The sequence below is a fragment of the Chelonoidis abingdonii genome, chromosome 22 (genome assembly GCF_003597395.2).
Source record: "Chelonoidis abingdonii isolate Lonesome George chromosome 22, CheloAbing_2.0, whole genome shotgun sequence".
Taxonomy (NCBI): Eukaryota; Metazoa; Chordata; order Testudines; family Testudinidae; genus Chelonoidis; species Chelonoidis abingdonii.
The window spans coordinates 5,539,087-5,556,506 of record NC_133790.1 but is presented as its reverse complement, the minus strand read 5'-3'; the positions used below and the strand labels follow the sequence as shown (position 1 = coordinate 5,556,506).

Genomic DNA, 17,420 nt, shown 5'->3' with positions numbered 1-17,420 from the left:
AGCAGGGAGCGGGTTTGCTAACTGAGCAAAGAAGGGGAATCGCCCTTTAACATATGCGACCCCCTCATGCAGCTGTCACTGCAGTAGCCAGGTCACTCTGGTGTGGCTGGATAAACTTCCCCCTTCTCCTTTCCTCTGCTAGGTGGCTAGTCCTTCCCTTGCATCCTATTTTGTCCATTTCCCTCCCCGCCCTCAACTCCCCGGGGGCACTGATGACGCCCGTTGTTCTGCAGCCTGCGTTATTCAAGGAAGGCTTTGTGAAAAGGTGGCCTCCTGCACGTTGCTCTGAAAATGGGCAGGATCAGGACCACCACCTCACAAAGGCACAGAAGTCACTAAGCAAACTGGGCCCTTCAGTGCAGTTCAAGTTGAGGGGAAGTCAGGAGATGTAATTGGCAGGCTCTAGAAACTGCACTAGGGGAGAAACCAAAACAGAGCAGACTGTATTGTGGAAAAATGCTCCTGGAATTGAATCTACCGAGGGATGTTGAGAGCTCTGGGGAGAAGAAGAGGTTAAAATCCAAGCAGGCTGCTTTACTCAGCTGAGTAAAAGGAATGATGATAATGGAGTAGAACGTTCCCCATAAGGAAATGGAAATGATGCGAGCTTCAGCGTGTGGAAATTCCTCTGAACTGGGAGATGAGGGGGGTTGCTAGAAATACATCTAATTGGGCTTCTGAAATTGTAAGCGCCGTGTTTTCCAATGTGTCCAGCCTGACTGGAATCTCCTGGCATTCCTGAGATATAAATAGTAAATAATAGTGATAACTCAGGACATCAGGACACCCTTGGTCATCGGTGTGGTGGCATAGGCCCAACTCAGGATAATTGCCACCGGGAATAAGGCAACTAACTGCCTTTGAGGATCTGGCCCTCAGTGCTTCCACAGCTCCCAATTTCCTTTATGGCAGCCTGGGCCAATCTGAAGCAACGCTTGTTTAATTAGTAGGAATCTGGATCAAAAGCACCTAAGATAGGGAAGAGCAGAGCATTATCACATTGATTTAGGTGGATGCTTTAATGGGATAGAGAAGAGGTACAAAACAGCTCATCCATAATTGAAATTCCCACAAGTGTCCTCACCTAATCTGTATAATGGAAGAATAAAGGTACAAGGCACAACAAACAGAATGATTTTTCTTAATGAATATGGAGCTATGGAAAACATTGAGGGTGACATTCACTCTGGGCAGAAGGCCAGCACAAGGCCCTGTGCCCCACTTAAATCCTTTAGTGGTTCCATGGGATATAAACAGTTAGGGTGACAAGATAGATAGTATGAAAAATTGGAACAGGGAGTGGGGGGTAATTGGCACCTATATAAGAAAAAGCCCCAAATATCAGGACTGTCCCTATAAAATCAGGACATCTGGTCACTCAATAAACAGTGCACAGGCCTTGTGCTGTTTCTCTGCACAGGAGTGAGTTTCACCTAGGGAGAATAGGAAGGAATAGTCAGCCCAACTGTAGTAAACATGATGAATGAGGATGGAGGGTGACCATAAAATTACCAATAGAAAGATTCCAGATCCCATTACCAATATTCTGAGTCATCTTTCCTCTACATTTAGCAATCTGAATTTACCAGATTCTATCATAAAATAACATAGTCAATAACATCAGATGATATTTATTGGACCAGTTTTCCTTTCCCAAGGTGGAACATGCATAATTTATGCTAAAGAGGGAATGGGTTACTGGCCAGGCAAAGAAAATTCCAGCCATTAAAAAGAAAAGAAAAGTAACTGAAACTTGTAGTTGCAGACATCACAGCTAAAAAGAAAGCTTTTGTTGACCATGCAGTGTTTATATAAGTCAGAACTCAAGAATGATAATGCTTTATTGCGCTTGTGGAAAGTTATGATTAATGTTCCACAAGTGAGTCACCGCAAAACTTTTAAACAAATCACGATCTATATTCCCAGTCACGTTGAAGGTTACTAATGCTGAAGTAACATTTAAAGTATCATTTACTTTTCACTGTTTATGCTGTTTGATCTATTTTTGTATTTCACTCAGTAGTCAGTTTTAGTTAGTGGCTTTCATGCCCTAACAGAGTGCTGCAGTGTTTGGGCTGCAAACACTGCAAGAGGATGTTGAAATCCAAAACCAATACTTTTAAAATTTCATATCCTTTTTATAGAGAAAAATGAGGACTCTCCAGTAAGGTAAGGATAGTTATGGAGGGGAGATTTACTAGAAGTCTTTGGAATTTGCAAATACCACTGACAAACACATATTTAAACAGACCCAGAGTCAGATACACACCGACACTCACACACTCAATCATTGGCTATGATACCACGGTGATGAGTGCACAGAGATAGGCAGATAGATATGCTCCTCTTGAGAGTAGTGAAATTCAGACTCAAATAATGCAATAATCCATTTTATTTAAATAATGCACAAACTATCAGGGCAGTACTCCTGGTCAATATTGTCTATAAAAGGCAATAGAAAGGATGATGTCTGGGCTTAATGCATTAACAGAGTGTTCACTATGCACCTGATGGTGACTGTGGGTTTATGCTGGAGACCAGCTACTGTTGGCTTATGGAGATGAATACATGTCTTGTGGGACTCACAGGAAATGAATGAACCAGTGTCTGCCCTATCATTAGAGGTGGAAAAGCCTCTAGAGGGAAACAAGGCTATCTGTCATTTGTACTCATTCAGTCTGAGCTCTGGGACAATTTAAACAGTTAATAAAACCTTTTACTTTATTCCTTTGGTGAAAGTTCAAGTGACTCATTTTTCTTGGCCCCTCGTATTATGAAGAGTTGCTAGACAGGAGTGTCCTTTGTCTCCATTATTGTTCATTACATAAGTAGAGATTTCGGGGGTGATACCATGGAATCAAAATAACGTGAAAAGAATGCAAATTGGACAGATGGCCATAAGATTCTGCTATATGCTGAGGGATCATCCAATGAGATAAAGTTATCAGACACTACAGGTTTTTGGGGTACGATTTAGGATCACTGAACATAGGTACAGGTGAGGCATGAAAGTAAAGACTGGAAAGTTTCAACATCTTACATGCAATTATTCCAAACAGTGTTAACACACCTCATCCTGTCTTTCTGGTAATAGAAAAAGTGAGTGAACTTTTCTCCAGTATGTTGTTTCTTTCTGCCTTGCACTGTAAACTCTTCAAGGCAGGACACCTCTTTTTAACATGATTTGTAAAGTACATTGTGAACAGCTAGGACTCTATGAATGTCAGTAATCATTCTCCTCTGCCTCCAGGCATGGTCGCTCTGCAGCGGCGCTGCAGGTCACTGAAGGCGAAGTTTGCACTACAACTCCCAAGAAGTGGAGGCCAGGTTGGGGTTCCCTGGAAAGAAGTGTTTTTTGTAATGTGAGCAGTGGAGTTTTATGCATCAGAGGAAGAGATTTAAAAAAAGAGGTGGACTGGCTGTTCTTATAGGACAAACTATGGACCAGATTCCGATCTCATTCGTGCCACTGAGGATCTGGAGTAACGCCCTTGATTTAATTGCGGTTACTCTAGATCAATCTTAAACCCCGAGCAGTTACAGCCGCGGGCTGCGCACCACAGGCCTGATTTCCAACCTCCCTGAGCCCCACGGCCCGGGTCACCCATTACTTAGCTACACCCCACAGCCCCTGCTTAGCTTCCCCACGCGCTACCGCGGCCACAGGCGAGCTCCGCCCCTCCACTTGACGTTACCTCCTCGTAGCTCGCTGGCGTCACGCGCTGGCCAGTCACGCAGACGCGCGTGCGCTCGGCAGCCCCAGGCCGGGTGGGGCGGGAATGGCGCGCGAGCCCGCGCGGTCCGAGGCGCTTCGTCGGGGGCGTCTCGCCGGAGCCCGGCAGGGCCCGTGCGTTGCTTGGGCTGTACTAGGTGGGGGCTCCGGGAGCCCTAGCCCTCCCCGCCCCCCGGAGGGAGGCGCTGGGCAGAGCCCGGGACGGGGTTACTCCCCTCCCCCCCTGCGTCGCGCTCCTGCCCTCGGCGATTCTGCGGCTGCAGCGCAGGGCCTGGGAGGCGGCGGCGGCGGCGGCGGGCGCCAGCGGACGGAGACAGGTTTAACGTAGCAGCAGTAATGCACAGGCTTTATTGGCAGCAGTCCTCACTCTTTGCACCCTCCCCTGCAGTTAGCCCGCTGCCCAGCCTCAGCCTAGTCCTCTGCAGAGCCTCGGTACAAACGCATTTAGTGTCTTAGGGCAGCTGCCTGAGTTTCACACGGGAACAGCACATGCGGAACACCTGCTAGGGCAGCAGAATCTGCTTGTTCACAGAAACAGAATGATCGCTGGAAACGGAATTTTAAAAAAATTATAGAGAGGGCTAGTAGCACTGCCTATTACTCTGGTTGCCCCACTGTTTCCCTTATAAGGCCTTGCGTACACTTACAATTTTGCCGAATGTTCACCATTGGCCTGAACTTTTCCACAGTGGGCATCTCCTCCAGGCTGACTTTTGGAAAATTTCAGACAAAACTGTGTGTTATTCTTCGGAACAAGGCTTGCAAAACAACGTTGTTTAGCCCATGTTAAGTTTCTGAGACCATTTATGTGAAATGCTCCAAGAGTCTGCCACCAGGATGGGATTGGGAATTGGAGGAGGAGCGTAGGTTGAGACTGAGAGCTGGTGAGTAGAAGTCAGTTGGCTGGGGGTGGGAGTGAGGGAGCAGAGGGATACAGAGACCAGACAAGGAGCTTGTGGAAACTGGATCTAGGAACCAGTGTAGAGGGGCTGGAGGAAAATGGAGGACAAGAAACAGATCTGAGGAAAAAGCTAGGGTGCAGGAAAAAACTAGGACTTACTGGGGGGGGAAGGACTGATATGGGAATGAGATGCCTGAAGAGCAGAGACTGTAACAAAAAAAAAAACGGGTGGGGCAGAAAGAGGTAAATATGGGGAGAAAAGTTCTGTGCCCACTTACTGTACTTCCCTCCAGAGCCTAGGATAGAACCTAAGATTCCTGAATCTCACTCGGTATGCTTTGCTGTCAACAAATATCTATGAAACTCACTGGCAAAGTGTATCTTCCACCTCTAGCAATGGTCACATAGAAGATGACAACCCATAAATTGCTATCACTTACTAGGTCTGTGTGGTGGATTTAGTGGTTTCAACCCTGCTGCTGAACCATGTGTATGACAATATAACACTACATGGTAGGATTTCTCCTTGTTCAGTTTGCTTTTTAAAAAAAAAATCCAGGAAATTACATACACAAAAACTACATTAAAAGATTATTAAGATTACAAAGCCAAATACTCAAAAGTTAGGAAATACCCTTTTTACAGATCCAGACTAACACAGCTACCCCTCCGATACTGTACAACCTCAGTTCAGCCCTACTGTACATGTGCATTAGGACAGTCTTTAATCATGTGATCACATTTTTTCCACAGGACTCCTACCCGCATTCAGTGCAGAGGAGGGATAGTTCTGCAGAGGCAACCTTAATTATATTATTTCCAAAATTTTTGAGTGTTTGACTTTGCAACCTGAAATCTGTTTTTAATGTATTTCTGTGTGTAATAGTATGTATCAACTAATACAAATCAGTTTCACTTTAAGAGGTGATTGTTTGAATCCCTACTACAGAATACTGTCATTTTTCAAAGACAACAGGCCTTCCTCTGAGTTTTCTAAAGCACCAAGCACATTAGAAGGAATTTTGCTGCTCCCTGGAGGTCAAAGGGAAGTTTGCTTGCATAAGGAGAACTGGATGGGACCTCGTGCCAGTATTTCACAGCTTGTACAAAGTTCTCCAGCCAGTTAAAGCTCTTCTTTTTCACTATTCTTCTTTTGAAAAGAGGCAAGGATGTTTAGGCTTTTCTGGAGCTCCTCCTTCTTCCCATCACTCATTTTGTTCTTCTCGAGCAGTTTTGTGATCCGGACAACTTCATTAGCAGCAAACTCCTCTCCTTGCTCCAGGATTTTACTCATGATTTTCAAGTACTGCTCAGCCTGTTTCTTCTCCGTTTCCTTGGCTTTTGCTAAACTGTCCTGCCCCTGTTTGAGAAGAGCTTGACGGTCTAACTCTTTAGTGGTGCTCACAAATTTGCCTGCCAGGATGTCATATTCTTGTAGGCAGCCTGGCATTCCCAGATAGATGCCTTTACTCTTCAGCCAACGCTGAATAGCACTGGCTTTTATTTGGCCACTGTAAGGTAAGGGATTGTCAAAGTCCCCATCCTGGAACAAGTAAAAAATAGGATAGCTGTCCTTATCCAGCTTGTATTTCTCACCCAACTCTGTGTTCAGTTTATCACCATAATCTGGGAACAGAAACAAAATATGAAAAGGATCAGAGCAAAATCAGTAAGTAGGATCCTTTCTTCTCCAAAGCAATTCATGTTTATGTTTGTAATTACAACTCTGCTAGCACTCTCTCTCTACTAGGAATTGCCATAGGATGGAACAACCCAAATGTCCAGCAAGTCCACTTGCAAGAGTAACCATTATCGACTGCTTCAGAGGAAGGTGCAAATCCCCTATAATGTGTTTAACCTTGCTTTACTCTATCACTGATTTTGTCTCTTGAATCTGGGGAGGGATGGAATGATTTCTTCCTGATCCCTATCAGATTAGCTTGTAGCCTGAAGCATATAGACTGATAATACTCATTATAATTTCTAGCTGATGTCCCTGCAGACACTTATTGAGAATATGCTGTATACCAAGCAAATTTGTAAAATGAAATCTGAAGAAACAGAAATCCCATGTGAATTCCTGAAGCTAGAATATGACTATATAGATTTCAGATATTCTACTAAGGTATAAAGAGTTTGTGTTTAGGTAGACTTCAATGCCTTGTGATATATGCCACCTAGGCAGTCTGTAGAGGTCTAAATCCTTTGTTTACAGAACAGGCAGCAGCAAGGGTGATGGCAATTCAGTCTTCATTGCTTATATAAGCTTTGGCTCTTCTCTTGAGACTACCATAGCGACGTCTATTGGTGCCAATTATGATGCAGACACCTCTATCATAACCTCAGCAATGAATGGCAATGCTCCCTAGAGTGAATCAACAATGTAACGCTTGTTTCTTGTGACCATAATTATGCCTCATAAGGCATATTCCATAGAAGTGGGCCAAGAGGAACTGCAAATCAACTTTAATTCCATAGCTGTGCTGAGAGGCTTCACAAACTGGCCCACGGGTGCTGGGGATATCCAGCACTCCTGCTCCCACTTCACATGAGGCTGCGAGGGCAGCCAGCTCCACTACCAACCAGGCTAAGGGGGCATTCAATATATCAGTAACTAAAAATGAATTTTTCAATCATTTATTCTTAGGTTCCCAACGTCATGCTGGGCCATCCTAATTCCTCTATGACCTCTCAGCATGCCAGCTACACCCAAAACCCAGCTAACGCAGAGACCTGGGTGACATTTCACAGTATGTAAGAGGTCGAGTTGTGCCATTTTGTCCCCCCCCCCCCCCAGATGATATTATATTAGTCCGTTTACAGCTCACCTGATATTCCCACTTCAGCTATAAGCAGATCTTCGCTGGAAGCTGAGCTTTCTGCTAGCTTTTTGTATTCATCTTGCTTCTCACCATAAGGATACTGGGTGTCAAATTTCACCAGGACAAACTTATTCTTTGGTATCACCTTGTACAAGAAAAACAAAGATTAATGGAGGAATTACTGAATACTTCATAAACATGCAATATACAGTTACAGGAATTCTACATTGTATACTTCAGTATTTTGTTAAAATAGCTTCTAATTATACTCTGAAAGATTTTACTTTCATTTTGCTTATCTAAAGTCAAATTCTGATTGACATAATGGGCCAAATTCTGCTCATCTTACTGGTAGGGAGCTCCATTGACCTAGAGAGTAGAATCGGCCCCAGCTGATCTCAGGGAGACATCTCAAGTGAGTAACAGAAGTAGGATTTTAGGCCAAATAAAATGTGACTGCTGAATTCAGCAGTAGGACTAACATTATTTTAAATAAGTGAAAAATTTGGAAGTGAAGTAAAAAGTGTTGCTCAGCAAACAGAAGCACCTTAGATTGCTAAAGTGAAAGTTTTTGAAAAAAATCTTATTAACATGCCATCATTTGCGCTATTGGCTTTTAGCTTCACTGCTTGGACAGTGAAACTGGCCTTGTCAGGCTGGCACCAAACACACTGGCTCTTTGAGGTCAGCTTGGAAATGGACTTGTTTGCTTTCCGTCAAAACTTGGTTTGTGTCTACACCTGACAAGTCTTGGCCCTTTCTATGCTAAGTGGGAAGATAGTGCAGCAAATTCTTGCTAGGAATGTTTTGAGATTCCAGTAACTGCCCCCCCACCGTCCCCACAAATGCCATCCCAGGCATTTTATAAGTGTTCGTAGTAACCTATGCAATACCTGGAACAAAGTCTTTAATTCTGGTCCTGATAACTAGTGTAGTTGGTAGTTACTCTCCTCCCCCTCCTCAGTATGTCTGAAAATCGCAAATACTATAGGTCCACCTGTCAGCCAGTCTTTTTAATTCCATCCCATAATGTAGTGCTTCACATTTGGAAATTACCCCAAAGTCCTTGCTCCTAGCAAAAGATGCTATGGAACAAGTCCTTAAGGAGTCCCAGAATGCAAATACACCAAAACTGGTCTATCAACGTGGAGATTCATTTCAAGTGGATGAGATGAACTGTAATAAAAAAAGGTTTCAGAGTGGCAGCCGTGTTAGTCTGTATCAGCAAAAACAATGAGGCGTCCTTGTGGCACTGTACAAACTATATGCCAAAAAAATGTGTTCGTCTCTAAGGTGCCACAAGGCCACCTCATTGTTTTTGTCATAAGAAAAGAAAACCTCCAGCCATGCGCAGTCACTGCCCCTACCACAGTACTTGCTTAGGGTGAATGCTTCCTTACATACTTTGAGAAACAAGTTAAATAAGCTGATATTGATTCAGTGTTATTACTGCATGGACTGAAGTAGGTGCCTAGTACCCCTTCTCCAGTGTCGATTAGAAGCCTGACCCATGACAGCTGACTCGATCTAGCTGGTGTTCTTCACTCCCACTTCTCACTCTGATTTCTTCTATTTCTGATCAATTTTCCTTCCTATTTCTAAAACCTGGCTCTTGTGCTTAAACATCATCTTGAAGTGCTAGAAACCTAAATCTTTACATAATAAAAGTACACCCTGTTAATGAAATGGAAAAAAAATCAGGAAGGTATTTCCATTTCTACTTGGTTTAAATTTGGTGCGTAAACTACTTGCCTTTCCTTACTTGGAAAAAAATAATCTGTACTGATTTGTCTAGGGAACTTGGGCAGATTGCATAGCCCATCCGCAGGCTGCTAAGAAGCATCAGTAAGAGTGAGAGGCTCACAGACGTGAGCAAATACCATCTAGTGTGGCTGTTGTATACAGGTATAGAAGAGGGTGTTTCTAGATTTTCTCTCGTGGGAATGTCGCTCATGCACATGACATGCCAGGAGCCCGGCTGGGGCTGGACACTGACTGCTCTGGCTATTCAGAAGTGCTTAGTGTAGGCTAGGCGGAGGTGCCCCGCACGGCATTTGTGGAAGGGCATGTGCTGCCCCAGCAGGAGTGTGAGAGGGCAGTAGCCTGTGGCTGGAAGGAAACCTGACGCATGCGGCAATCGGACACCTGCTGCAGACAGAGAGAGGAAATGCCACAGTAGTGGAGCTCCGAGGTGCTCAGGACACCGCCTGCCCTGCCAGGAGCGATGGCCTTTCTCCAACGGGTGATCACGCTGCACCGCAGCCTTGGCGAAAACCCTCCTCTACGTTCGCGGTGCAATTGAGACACTTGGACTCCTGTGATTGGCCAGCTGCTGAGGCCGCCTCTACTCTGCCCTTTCCCCATTGGCCACCGTGGTCCAGGGCCAACGCTTGAGCCATTCCCCAGCGGCAGCTTCTGAAAATGGCCCTTGCGCCATATCTGTTCTTGCCGCGAGCTGAGCCCGGCAGGGCTGAGCGCGCCGCCGTGCTACTGCACCCGCAAAGTGCCCGAGGCTGCCCCATTCAGCGAGGGGAGGGGGAAGACTCGCTCTCTCTCTCCTACCTACCCACCAACCCTTTCCAAAAATCCCCTTGAAAAGCCCGGCGCTCAGGGCCCGCTCCTGTTGCAGCCGCCCGGGACCTGCAATATATTTTCAATCCAGCGAGCTGAAAAGGCCCGTAGCTTTCTGACCCTTCCCCGCCCCAACGGCCGGTCTCTCCGGGCCGCCGCGCCGTGCAGGCGGGGGAAGAGGGACGGCCAGGCAGGTACCTGCGATCAGCAGCACCCCCCTTACCTTGTAGAAGGTGATGACATCCAGGGGCAGGGAGCCCTTGGTGTGCAAAGCGCTGCTGCTCTCCCAGGCGAAGGAAAGCCAGCAGAGCAGCAGGGAGGAGACCGGCACGGCGCTCCCCGCAAAAGCCATGTCGAGAAGGCTCTAGATGGAGAGGACTCGCTTTGCGCGGGTCACGTGGCCCGATCCGTTGTGACTGGCTCCCCCCACAGGAAGAGCTGCAGCTCCAGAGCCCAATGCTAACACAGCCCCCGGAGCAACCGAGAAAAGGGGCGGGCTGGGGCTGCCCATGGACCACAGAGCAGACTCCTCATTAGACGCTGCTCTGAAAAGCCAGCGCCGCCGCTGCACAGGCTGTTACTAGCTGCCCTTCCCCTCTCTGCTTTGCTCCGCTGGTCGTTGGCTCTTTCTGGCTGGCCAAGGGCACAAGCAGCTGCATGAAGCCCCCCCTCCCCCTTGTTAAAAATTAGTTCGTAAGCCTAGTCTTTGTCGTCCAGCTGGGCCTGTGTGAGGACATGCTCAGTCCCAGAGCAGGGGCTATTCAAAGGTAGCCGCGGTTTAGCCAGCTGCAAAATCTCTTCACTACATTTGTGGATGATCTGGTTGGTCCCTGGAAATCTCTTATTGAAGGGATATGGACCAGCCCCCCCCCACATCAATCCAGAGTAGTTCTGAGTTATTGTTTGGGTAATTAAAGGAGCACCCCGATCTGTGATCCATTCCACTACCGGAGAAGGCGTTCCAGAGCTAGGAGCCTCCGCAGTGCAATAGAAAGCACTGAAACAAAACCCCGTCTGTGTGTGAGCGAGAGATCATCTGCCCCCCTAGCTATAACTTAAACAGTGGTTATAGCTTAATTATGAGGGAGGGCAGGGCTGGCTCCTTGATAGGGAATTTTAGCAAAAGACACCCTCCCTCCCATGCACCAAAATAACAACAACCCCCAGTAAACCACCCTCACTCAGTGCTTACCCTACCACCAGGAAGACAAGGCTGCAGCATCTTTGGACATTTTTATTATGTTAAGTAAAGCGGTGCCTTAGCAGACATAATAAAAATCAGCACCATGTCAGAATTTCGTCTAAACCCAGGCTCCCCACCTATGCAGTTGAGCTGGGCATAAGTACCAGTGGGAATTTTTTGGCTAAAATTCTCTAGCGTAAAACAAAACAAAACCTTAGAACAGCCATTCCTAAATTATGGTACAGAGACCAGCATAGGGGAAGTGCTTGCCGATGTGTGGAGAGGGGTCTGGTTACCTGGTGCAGGCTCCTCTCCTACTTTCCAGCTAGTACATTGTATTATAAATAGCTGAAACATAAATAATTTATTGCTTTTCTATATAAGCAATGGCAGTAGTTGCCACAGGACCGTGAAACAATTGTGAATGGAAGAGTGGGTCTGTGTAATAGCAAACAGAACACTGTAAGACCACCCTTGTTAAAATGGGAGATCTACACTGAGAAAGAACCTTTTTCTTGCACCTGATGCTTACAATGTAGGGTGAAATGTACTTAACTGACATGCACACAAAATGCAATGCCATGGCCCTTGAGCTATTTGGGTAATTAGGGTTGTTCTGTTCTGTGTGCATAAAGTGACCAGATAGCAAGTGTGATTTTTTTTTCTTTTACATGGGTGGGTGGATAGGTATAGTTGCATATGTAAGACAAAGCCCTCAATATCAGGAGGATCCCAGTATCAGGCCATCTGGTCACCCTATGTATATATAATTCAGGTACCTTTCTTTGCTACTAGCCAGTTAAACTTTTCTAAACCTTTGGTAATGCAGCTTTAGAGTCACTACACACACAAAAAAAGGGGGAGGGATAAAGGGAAGCCTATTGTTAATGGATTTCTGTGTTCTTATCCACAAATATTGTAGCATTTAAAACAAAAAGAATTGGCAGCAGGTCAGCAAGGAATTAATGTGTAGAAGTTTCTGTTAAACAGGTTTCAGTTTCAAGTGGTACATTTCTAAACACGAATGAGGAGAAAGGTTTAACAAGCATAACTGTCACCTCAAATATGTCCTTTTAGCAGAGCAAATGGTTCACCAGAGGATAGTAACTAATTAACCATACCTGATCCCCTCCACAATCAGGGTTGACTTGCATCCAGAGGCATGGGGTTTAAGGGAAACTGGTCATGCTGCTGCTGGTACAGTAACTAGACTCTGGCAACTTTCAACGTCACTGTAGTCACATAACATTTGAGAGAGTAAATGGAGATGGTAAACAAGATTAAGTTCTGAGTGTGCAAGAGTCAGATCTTCTCTGTAAGGAAAGAGAGAAAGCAGCACAAGACATGGCTTGAGGAAACAAGGGCATATTGATTCTATCAGTGTATTGCGTGTTGGAGTGGACAGGGCACTGCCAGCCATATTGGGGGCAGCGATACCGACTTCCAGATGCCACATATTGTTGTTCAAGCTGTCCCTGATGCCAGGGCTACTCTGTCATAATTCCACTGGCTGCATCATACTGCAAGTTCCTACTTCTTCCTTTACTTGTCTTTAAAAACTTGGGTGGGGTGCGAGTAACGCATAAACTGACAATGAAAGTTTCTTCAACACACTGCTATATGAACATGCTACAGAACATCTGCTTCCCAATTCCACTCCTGCCAGCAAACCATTTGCTTATTTTGCACAAAGCTTGTTCTCCCTCCCCCCTGTTCTGTTTTCAGGCAACTTTTACTTCCCTTCATGCAATAAATGGAGCATCTGGCTCGGAGTTTGATGGGAGATTAGCATTATAAAGCGAAATGGTGAAGAGAAGGACTTCAACTATTTCCAAAGATCCAGACAGAAAATGAAAGGCAGCAAAACTAATTTATAACGAAACTGACTTTTATATAAATTATAAACCCATCCAGTTTAAAGCAGATCACTTGTGGTTGTGTCACTTAATTCCGTAGAAGGCTGAAGCATACATAACTTCCACAGTCATAAATTACAACAAATAATCAGGAAGAGAAAGTTTAGATAAGGCTGCAGATGTAACAAAAAAACCCTTTTATATTAATAAAGGTTAAAATAAATCATGATTTAACAATGATTGCAAAATATAAATGCAATTTTTGAACAGTTAAAACTGCTAAAAAGATACAAAAACAATAGGCAATACAGGTAGGCATTGCAAATTTTTCTTTATGAAGAGAAAGGTAGATGGAGAACTCGTCACCTTTATCCACATCAGACAAATGATTTAAAGCAAAGAAATCAATTGAGGAGGAAATCTGTAGAAGGATCTTGGCTCATGATCCCAGTAGTATAAAAGCAATAATTTTCAGTCTGTAAACAGTAGTCTTGGTAGCTTTTCTAAACACATGGTTCATTTAACCACAAAAAGGATAACAGCAGCAATGGGTTATACCCTGGATTTCCTATCAAATCCCAGTGAAGGTGTATGTGCTGGAGGGAGAAAATGCTCTTTATTTTAGTAAGAAATATATATTTAACTGTACACAATTTATAGGGGTTGAGAAAAGATTCCCAAAGGCTCAGGAATTAGTCAGTCATTTCTGCATACCCATCTAGTTGCCTCTTTTATAGACAAACCCTGGAGTTTTAAGAGGATCTGATTTTCATGCTAGAGAATTAGTATAGAAACATCTACTGTGTAACAAAAGAATCACACTGTTTGATATTAGGCTTAGGGTCAATTGGGTGGCTGCAAGTGGAAGTGGGAAAACAGCTGTAATCTGGGAAAAACTGAACATTCCTCCTGAACTGGTATTGAGCAAGGTTTAAATGCTAGTGCACACTGAACACAAGCATGTTCAGTGCCATTTCTGAACGTATGACTGATGTGTGGTTCCACCCACTCTCAGAACTCAAGCCAGCTGACTAAAATTGACACAGCCAGATGTATAACCCAGTGGTTGCAATCTTGTTCAAAGGGAACTGATGCTGAAAAACATGTTTAGCAAGTTCTGCTTTCTAGCGGACACAAGGCTTTAAGGCTTGTAGTCTAAACTTACTTCACTAAAATTTTCTACTGTTCAGTTCCACTGGTAGTAGCAACGATGGACAGGAACTCCAGCATAGACTACTGCACTGTCTGGACGTGTTCAGAGCTCTCTGCAACTTGGTAGTTAAAAGTGTCAGTGTTTGCCTGGAGCCCTGTCTATACTAGCGAGTCCTACTGGTGTTTGCAAGGTGTGAATATTTTAGCCAAAAAGCCTAGTGCAGACTTCACCTCAGTGCCACTGTGCAATCTTAGTGATGGGACTGCTTTCACTTAAACTATGCATTTCAAATGATCAACTTCAGTCATGAGTCTTGTTTTAATGTAAATAGCACACTTGTCTTTCCAAAAGTATTTCCATACAAACATATAAGATAGTTTGCTCAGGAAAGATGTTTCACTAAAAAACAGAGTTAATACATTTTGGTATTGTTTTCCCCCGGCCCAAAGCACTTACCAGACACTGCATCTACATCATAAGCACATCCATCACAATTCAAACAACTTGGAGGAAGTCCTCTCTCTCTTTTAGGAAGGGGCAAAGTAAAACTAAATCCAGAAAGAGCAGCAACTTGAAATTTTACACAGGGCTTTTAAAAAAATACTCTCGTCAACATTCTAGCATTTCTAACAAAATGTATTCAAAAAAGAGACAACACCACTAGGATTGTCAGCTCTCTTAAAACTTTAAATATAGATTTCAGATTATACTTGCTTTTCTTTAATCAGAAGATAAGAAATCTGTAAAAGTCTCAAGTGTCCCTCACATCCTAGGTGCAACATGTTCATATTTGTGCCTATTTGTTTTACAAGTGTGTCTGTATTACTCTTTAAATTAAAATAGCAGAAATGCAGATTTTATGGGATCGGATGATGCAATTACATTTCTCTAACAGAATAACTAATGTGTCTGTACTTGGATAATCATAAAAAAATTAGTTACAAAAGGAAACAGTTACAAACAAAAGAGTAACATTCTCAGCCTCATACCACACTGGAAGCAAAAATTACTTCTGCCAACTTACAGCCATAGAAAGTTGACAGGACTCAATTCCATTAAAATTATTTAAGTACTTAGTCTTAAAATTTCAAGCCCCTTTTAAAGTCACAATTACTGTTTTACATGAAACTGACATGAGATCAGAGTCAGTGGTGTCAGACTTCACTGCAGATATTAGGTACATCGCCTCTAGCTTTTTGCTGAAACAGTGATCAGGCTTGTAATTTTTTGAACCACCTTTCCACTAGAAACAATCTGTATGTAAACTAACACCACCCCCTTCCTCCAACAAATCGCTGGGGTTCAATCTTAGAGGAAACTGCATCGGTACTAAGCATGACTTAGTCTGACTCTCTTCAGTTAATGATGAGCTCACTGGAAGGCGGTATATGCCTAAATAAAAGATGTGCTTCCAATACAACATCACCTCTCCCTGCTGGACCCATATGAGATCAAGTCTTTTTTTCAGCAGGGCCATGTTGCTTGTCAATAGAATAGACAGCTCCAGAACTAACCTGCTTTAGTGGAAGAGGCCACACAATATGCTCTAAGGTTGAATGTGGGGATCTACAATTTCTGCTTTTCTAAGGCAAGGACCATATAAAACCTATAAACACTGTATGGCAGATGAAAATACAACTCCTTTGAGATATATGCTTTATACTGGATTTCTATTGCTGCTTCTAAAGATTATCTCCAGTTGTCTCTGGAGACCAAAAGGGAAGAAAACTGAATTTTTCCTGTTGCAATATGCTTATGAACATGTATAAAAAGTGGTCAAACTCTGATGGAGGGTCCCTGCTTCTGGTTTATGTACAATAATTTAATCAGCTGAATATATCTTTAATACCTAAAAAAAATATTTATGATTAAAGTCCTTCATGCATTTATGAGGAAGTTCTGGATTAAAGTGATGGTATGTTGGATGTTGCTTCTGCCTGGGATTATGGTGTCACTCTGTTGTGAAGTCCTTATACCTGGGGTGCATTTCTTAAATCTTTAGTTTTTTTATGGTATCAAGTCTCTTTTTCAGCAGCTCCCCAATTTCCTGAATTGAGTGCTGGTAACTGCTTTGGACCTTTCCTTGCACAGTCTTTGTAAACTTTTTTTCTTCCTGCAAATCAAGAAAACACAGTCATTCACCCTGCAGGCTAAAGACCATTTTGTATTTTAAATTCCTCTGTAAAATTCCCCACACCCTCTTTGTAAATATTGAAATGGAGAAAAAAGTCCAGTTTGAAGTCTCACTACACTGTAAGGGGGTTGTGGTAGTAGTTTGAATTTACTAAAAAGATCAGAGAGCTCATCAATCCAGAATAAAAACCCCACAAGCAGTAATTTTTTTAAAACTTAAGTTAATGTTAATTTTACCTATCACAGGATTATTAGCACATCAAAATTTCTTGACACTTGCAGAAAACATCCTTGTATAATGAATTTAATGCCAAAAAATGGCTTCTCTTAACCACAAGTCAGTTACAAGACAGACATTTTAATCCAGAAATTATTTATTAAAGCAGGAAGTCTCTTAAATACAAAACGAATTGCTGAAATCTAAGTTTTCATAAGACTAAGGCTATGTCTACAAAATACTCCACCGGTGGTGGTGCGTAGGGTATGTGTAGCTAGATTCTGCAGTGAAAAGCAAGCTGTGTCCATGCTGTAGTGTGTAGCTACACGTCAGGGATAGACTCCGGCAACGGGAAAAGGCTTCAGCAGCTCCACACTGCCAGAGCCTTTCACTGAAGTAAGGGAAGACTCTAGCAGGAGGGAAATCTCCCTCCCAGAGTCTTCCTGCTGCAGGAAAAGGCTCCAGCAATGAGGAGCTGCCTGAGACTCTCTCTACTGCCTTCCCACTGCTGGAGTCTTTTCCTGTGGAGAACCTGTCTGATTCAGCTGACACAAACTTCAATGACCTTTTCAAAAGCACCAGTAATTGCATGCATTCACAATTTTCTGGCGTGCATGTGTACACATCCACCCACCTCTCTGAAACTCTGGCCCCAAGTAATGTTATACAACTTATGCACACTGACACTCTCCCAGTAAAGTATAAATAATGAATAGCATAGCAAACATAGTATGCAGGTAGGAAAACCCCATAAAACTCCCAGCCAGTGCATTCTTCAGGGGACCAGAAAAATCAATACATGTGAAACTTATGTTTTCTTTAGGCCTCTGCATTTCTGATTTCCAAATTCC

At 43.7% G+C, this 17,420-nt stretch overlaps 2 protein-coding genes across 2 annotated transcripts in view; both read right to left on the bottom strand.

The window, feature by feature from the left end:
* Positions 1 to 4,051: 4,051 nt before the first annotated feature.
* On the bottom strand, positions 4,052 to 10,620 carry ERP29 (endoplasmic reticulum protein 29). Its single transcript, XM_032800641.2, has 3 exons — positions 10,251 to 10,620; positions 7,463 to 7,601; positions 4,052 to 6,260 (listed from the first exon to the last, which is right to left on the bottom strand). The coding sequence occupies exons 1-3, from the start codon at positions 10,377 to 10,379 to the stop codon at positions 5,758 to 5,760; spliced, it is 771 nt and encodes a 256-aa protein (XP_032656532.1). The 5' UTR covers positions 10,380 to 10,620; the 3' UTR covers positions 4,052 to 5,757.
* A 2,457-nt stretch (positions 10,621 to 13,077) lies between these two features.
* Positions 13,078 to 17,420, bottom strand: part of NAA25 (N-alpha-acetyltransferase 25, NatB auxiliary subunit) — a 43,030-nt gene continuing 38,687 nt past the window's right edge. Inside the window, exon 24 of the mRNA XM_032800640.2 lies at positions 13,078 to 16,332. Coding sequence (XP_032656531.1) covers positions 16,210 to 16,332 — 123 coding nt within the window. The 3' untranslated portion in view covers positions 13,078 to 16,209. The remainder of the gene's footprint in view (positions 16,333 to 17,420) is intronic.

Coding starts and splice junctions, on each gene's coding strand:
- ERP29 (XM_032800641.2), bottom strand. CDS start 10,379: ATGGCTTTTGCGGGGAGCGCCGTGCCGGTCTCCTCCCTGCTGCTCTGC. Junction 7,602..10,250: donor ATGTCATCACCTTCTACAAG/GTAAGGGGGGTG, acceptor TTCTTGTACAAG/GTGATACCAAAGAATAAGTT. Junction 6,261..7,462: donor AGCTGAAGTGGGAATATCAG/GTGAGCTGTAAA, acceptor TTCTGTTCCCAG/ATTATGGTGATAAACTGAAC.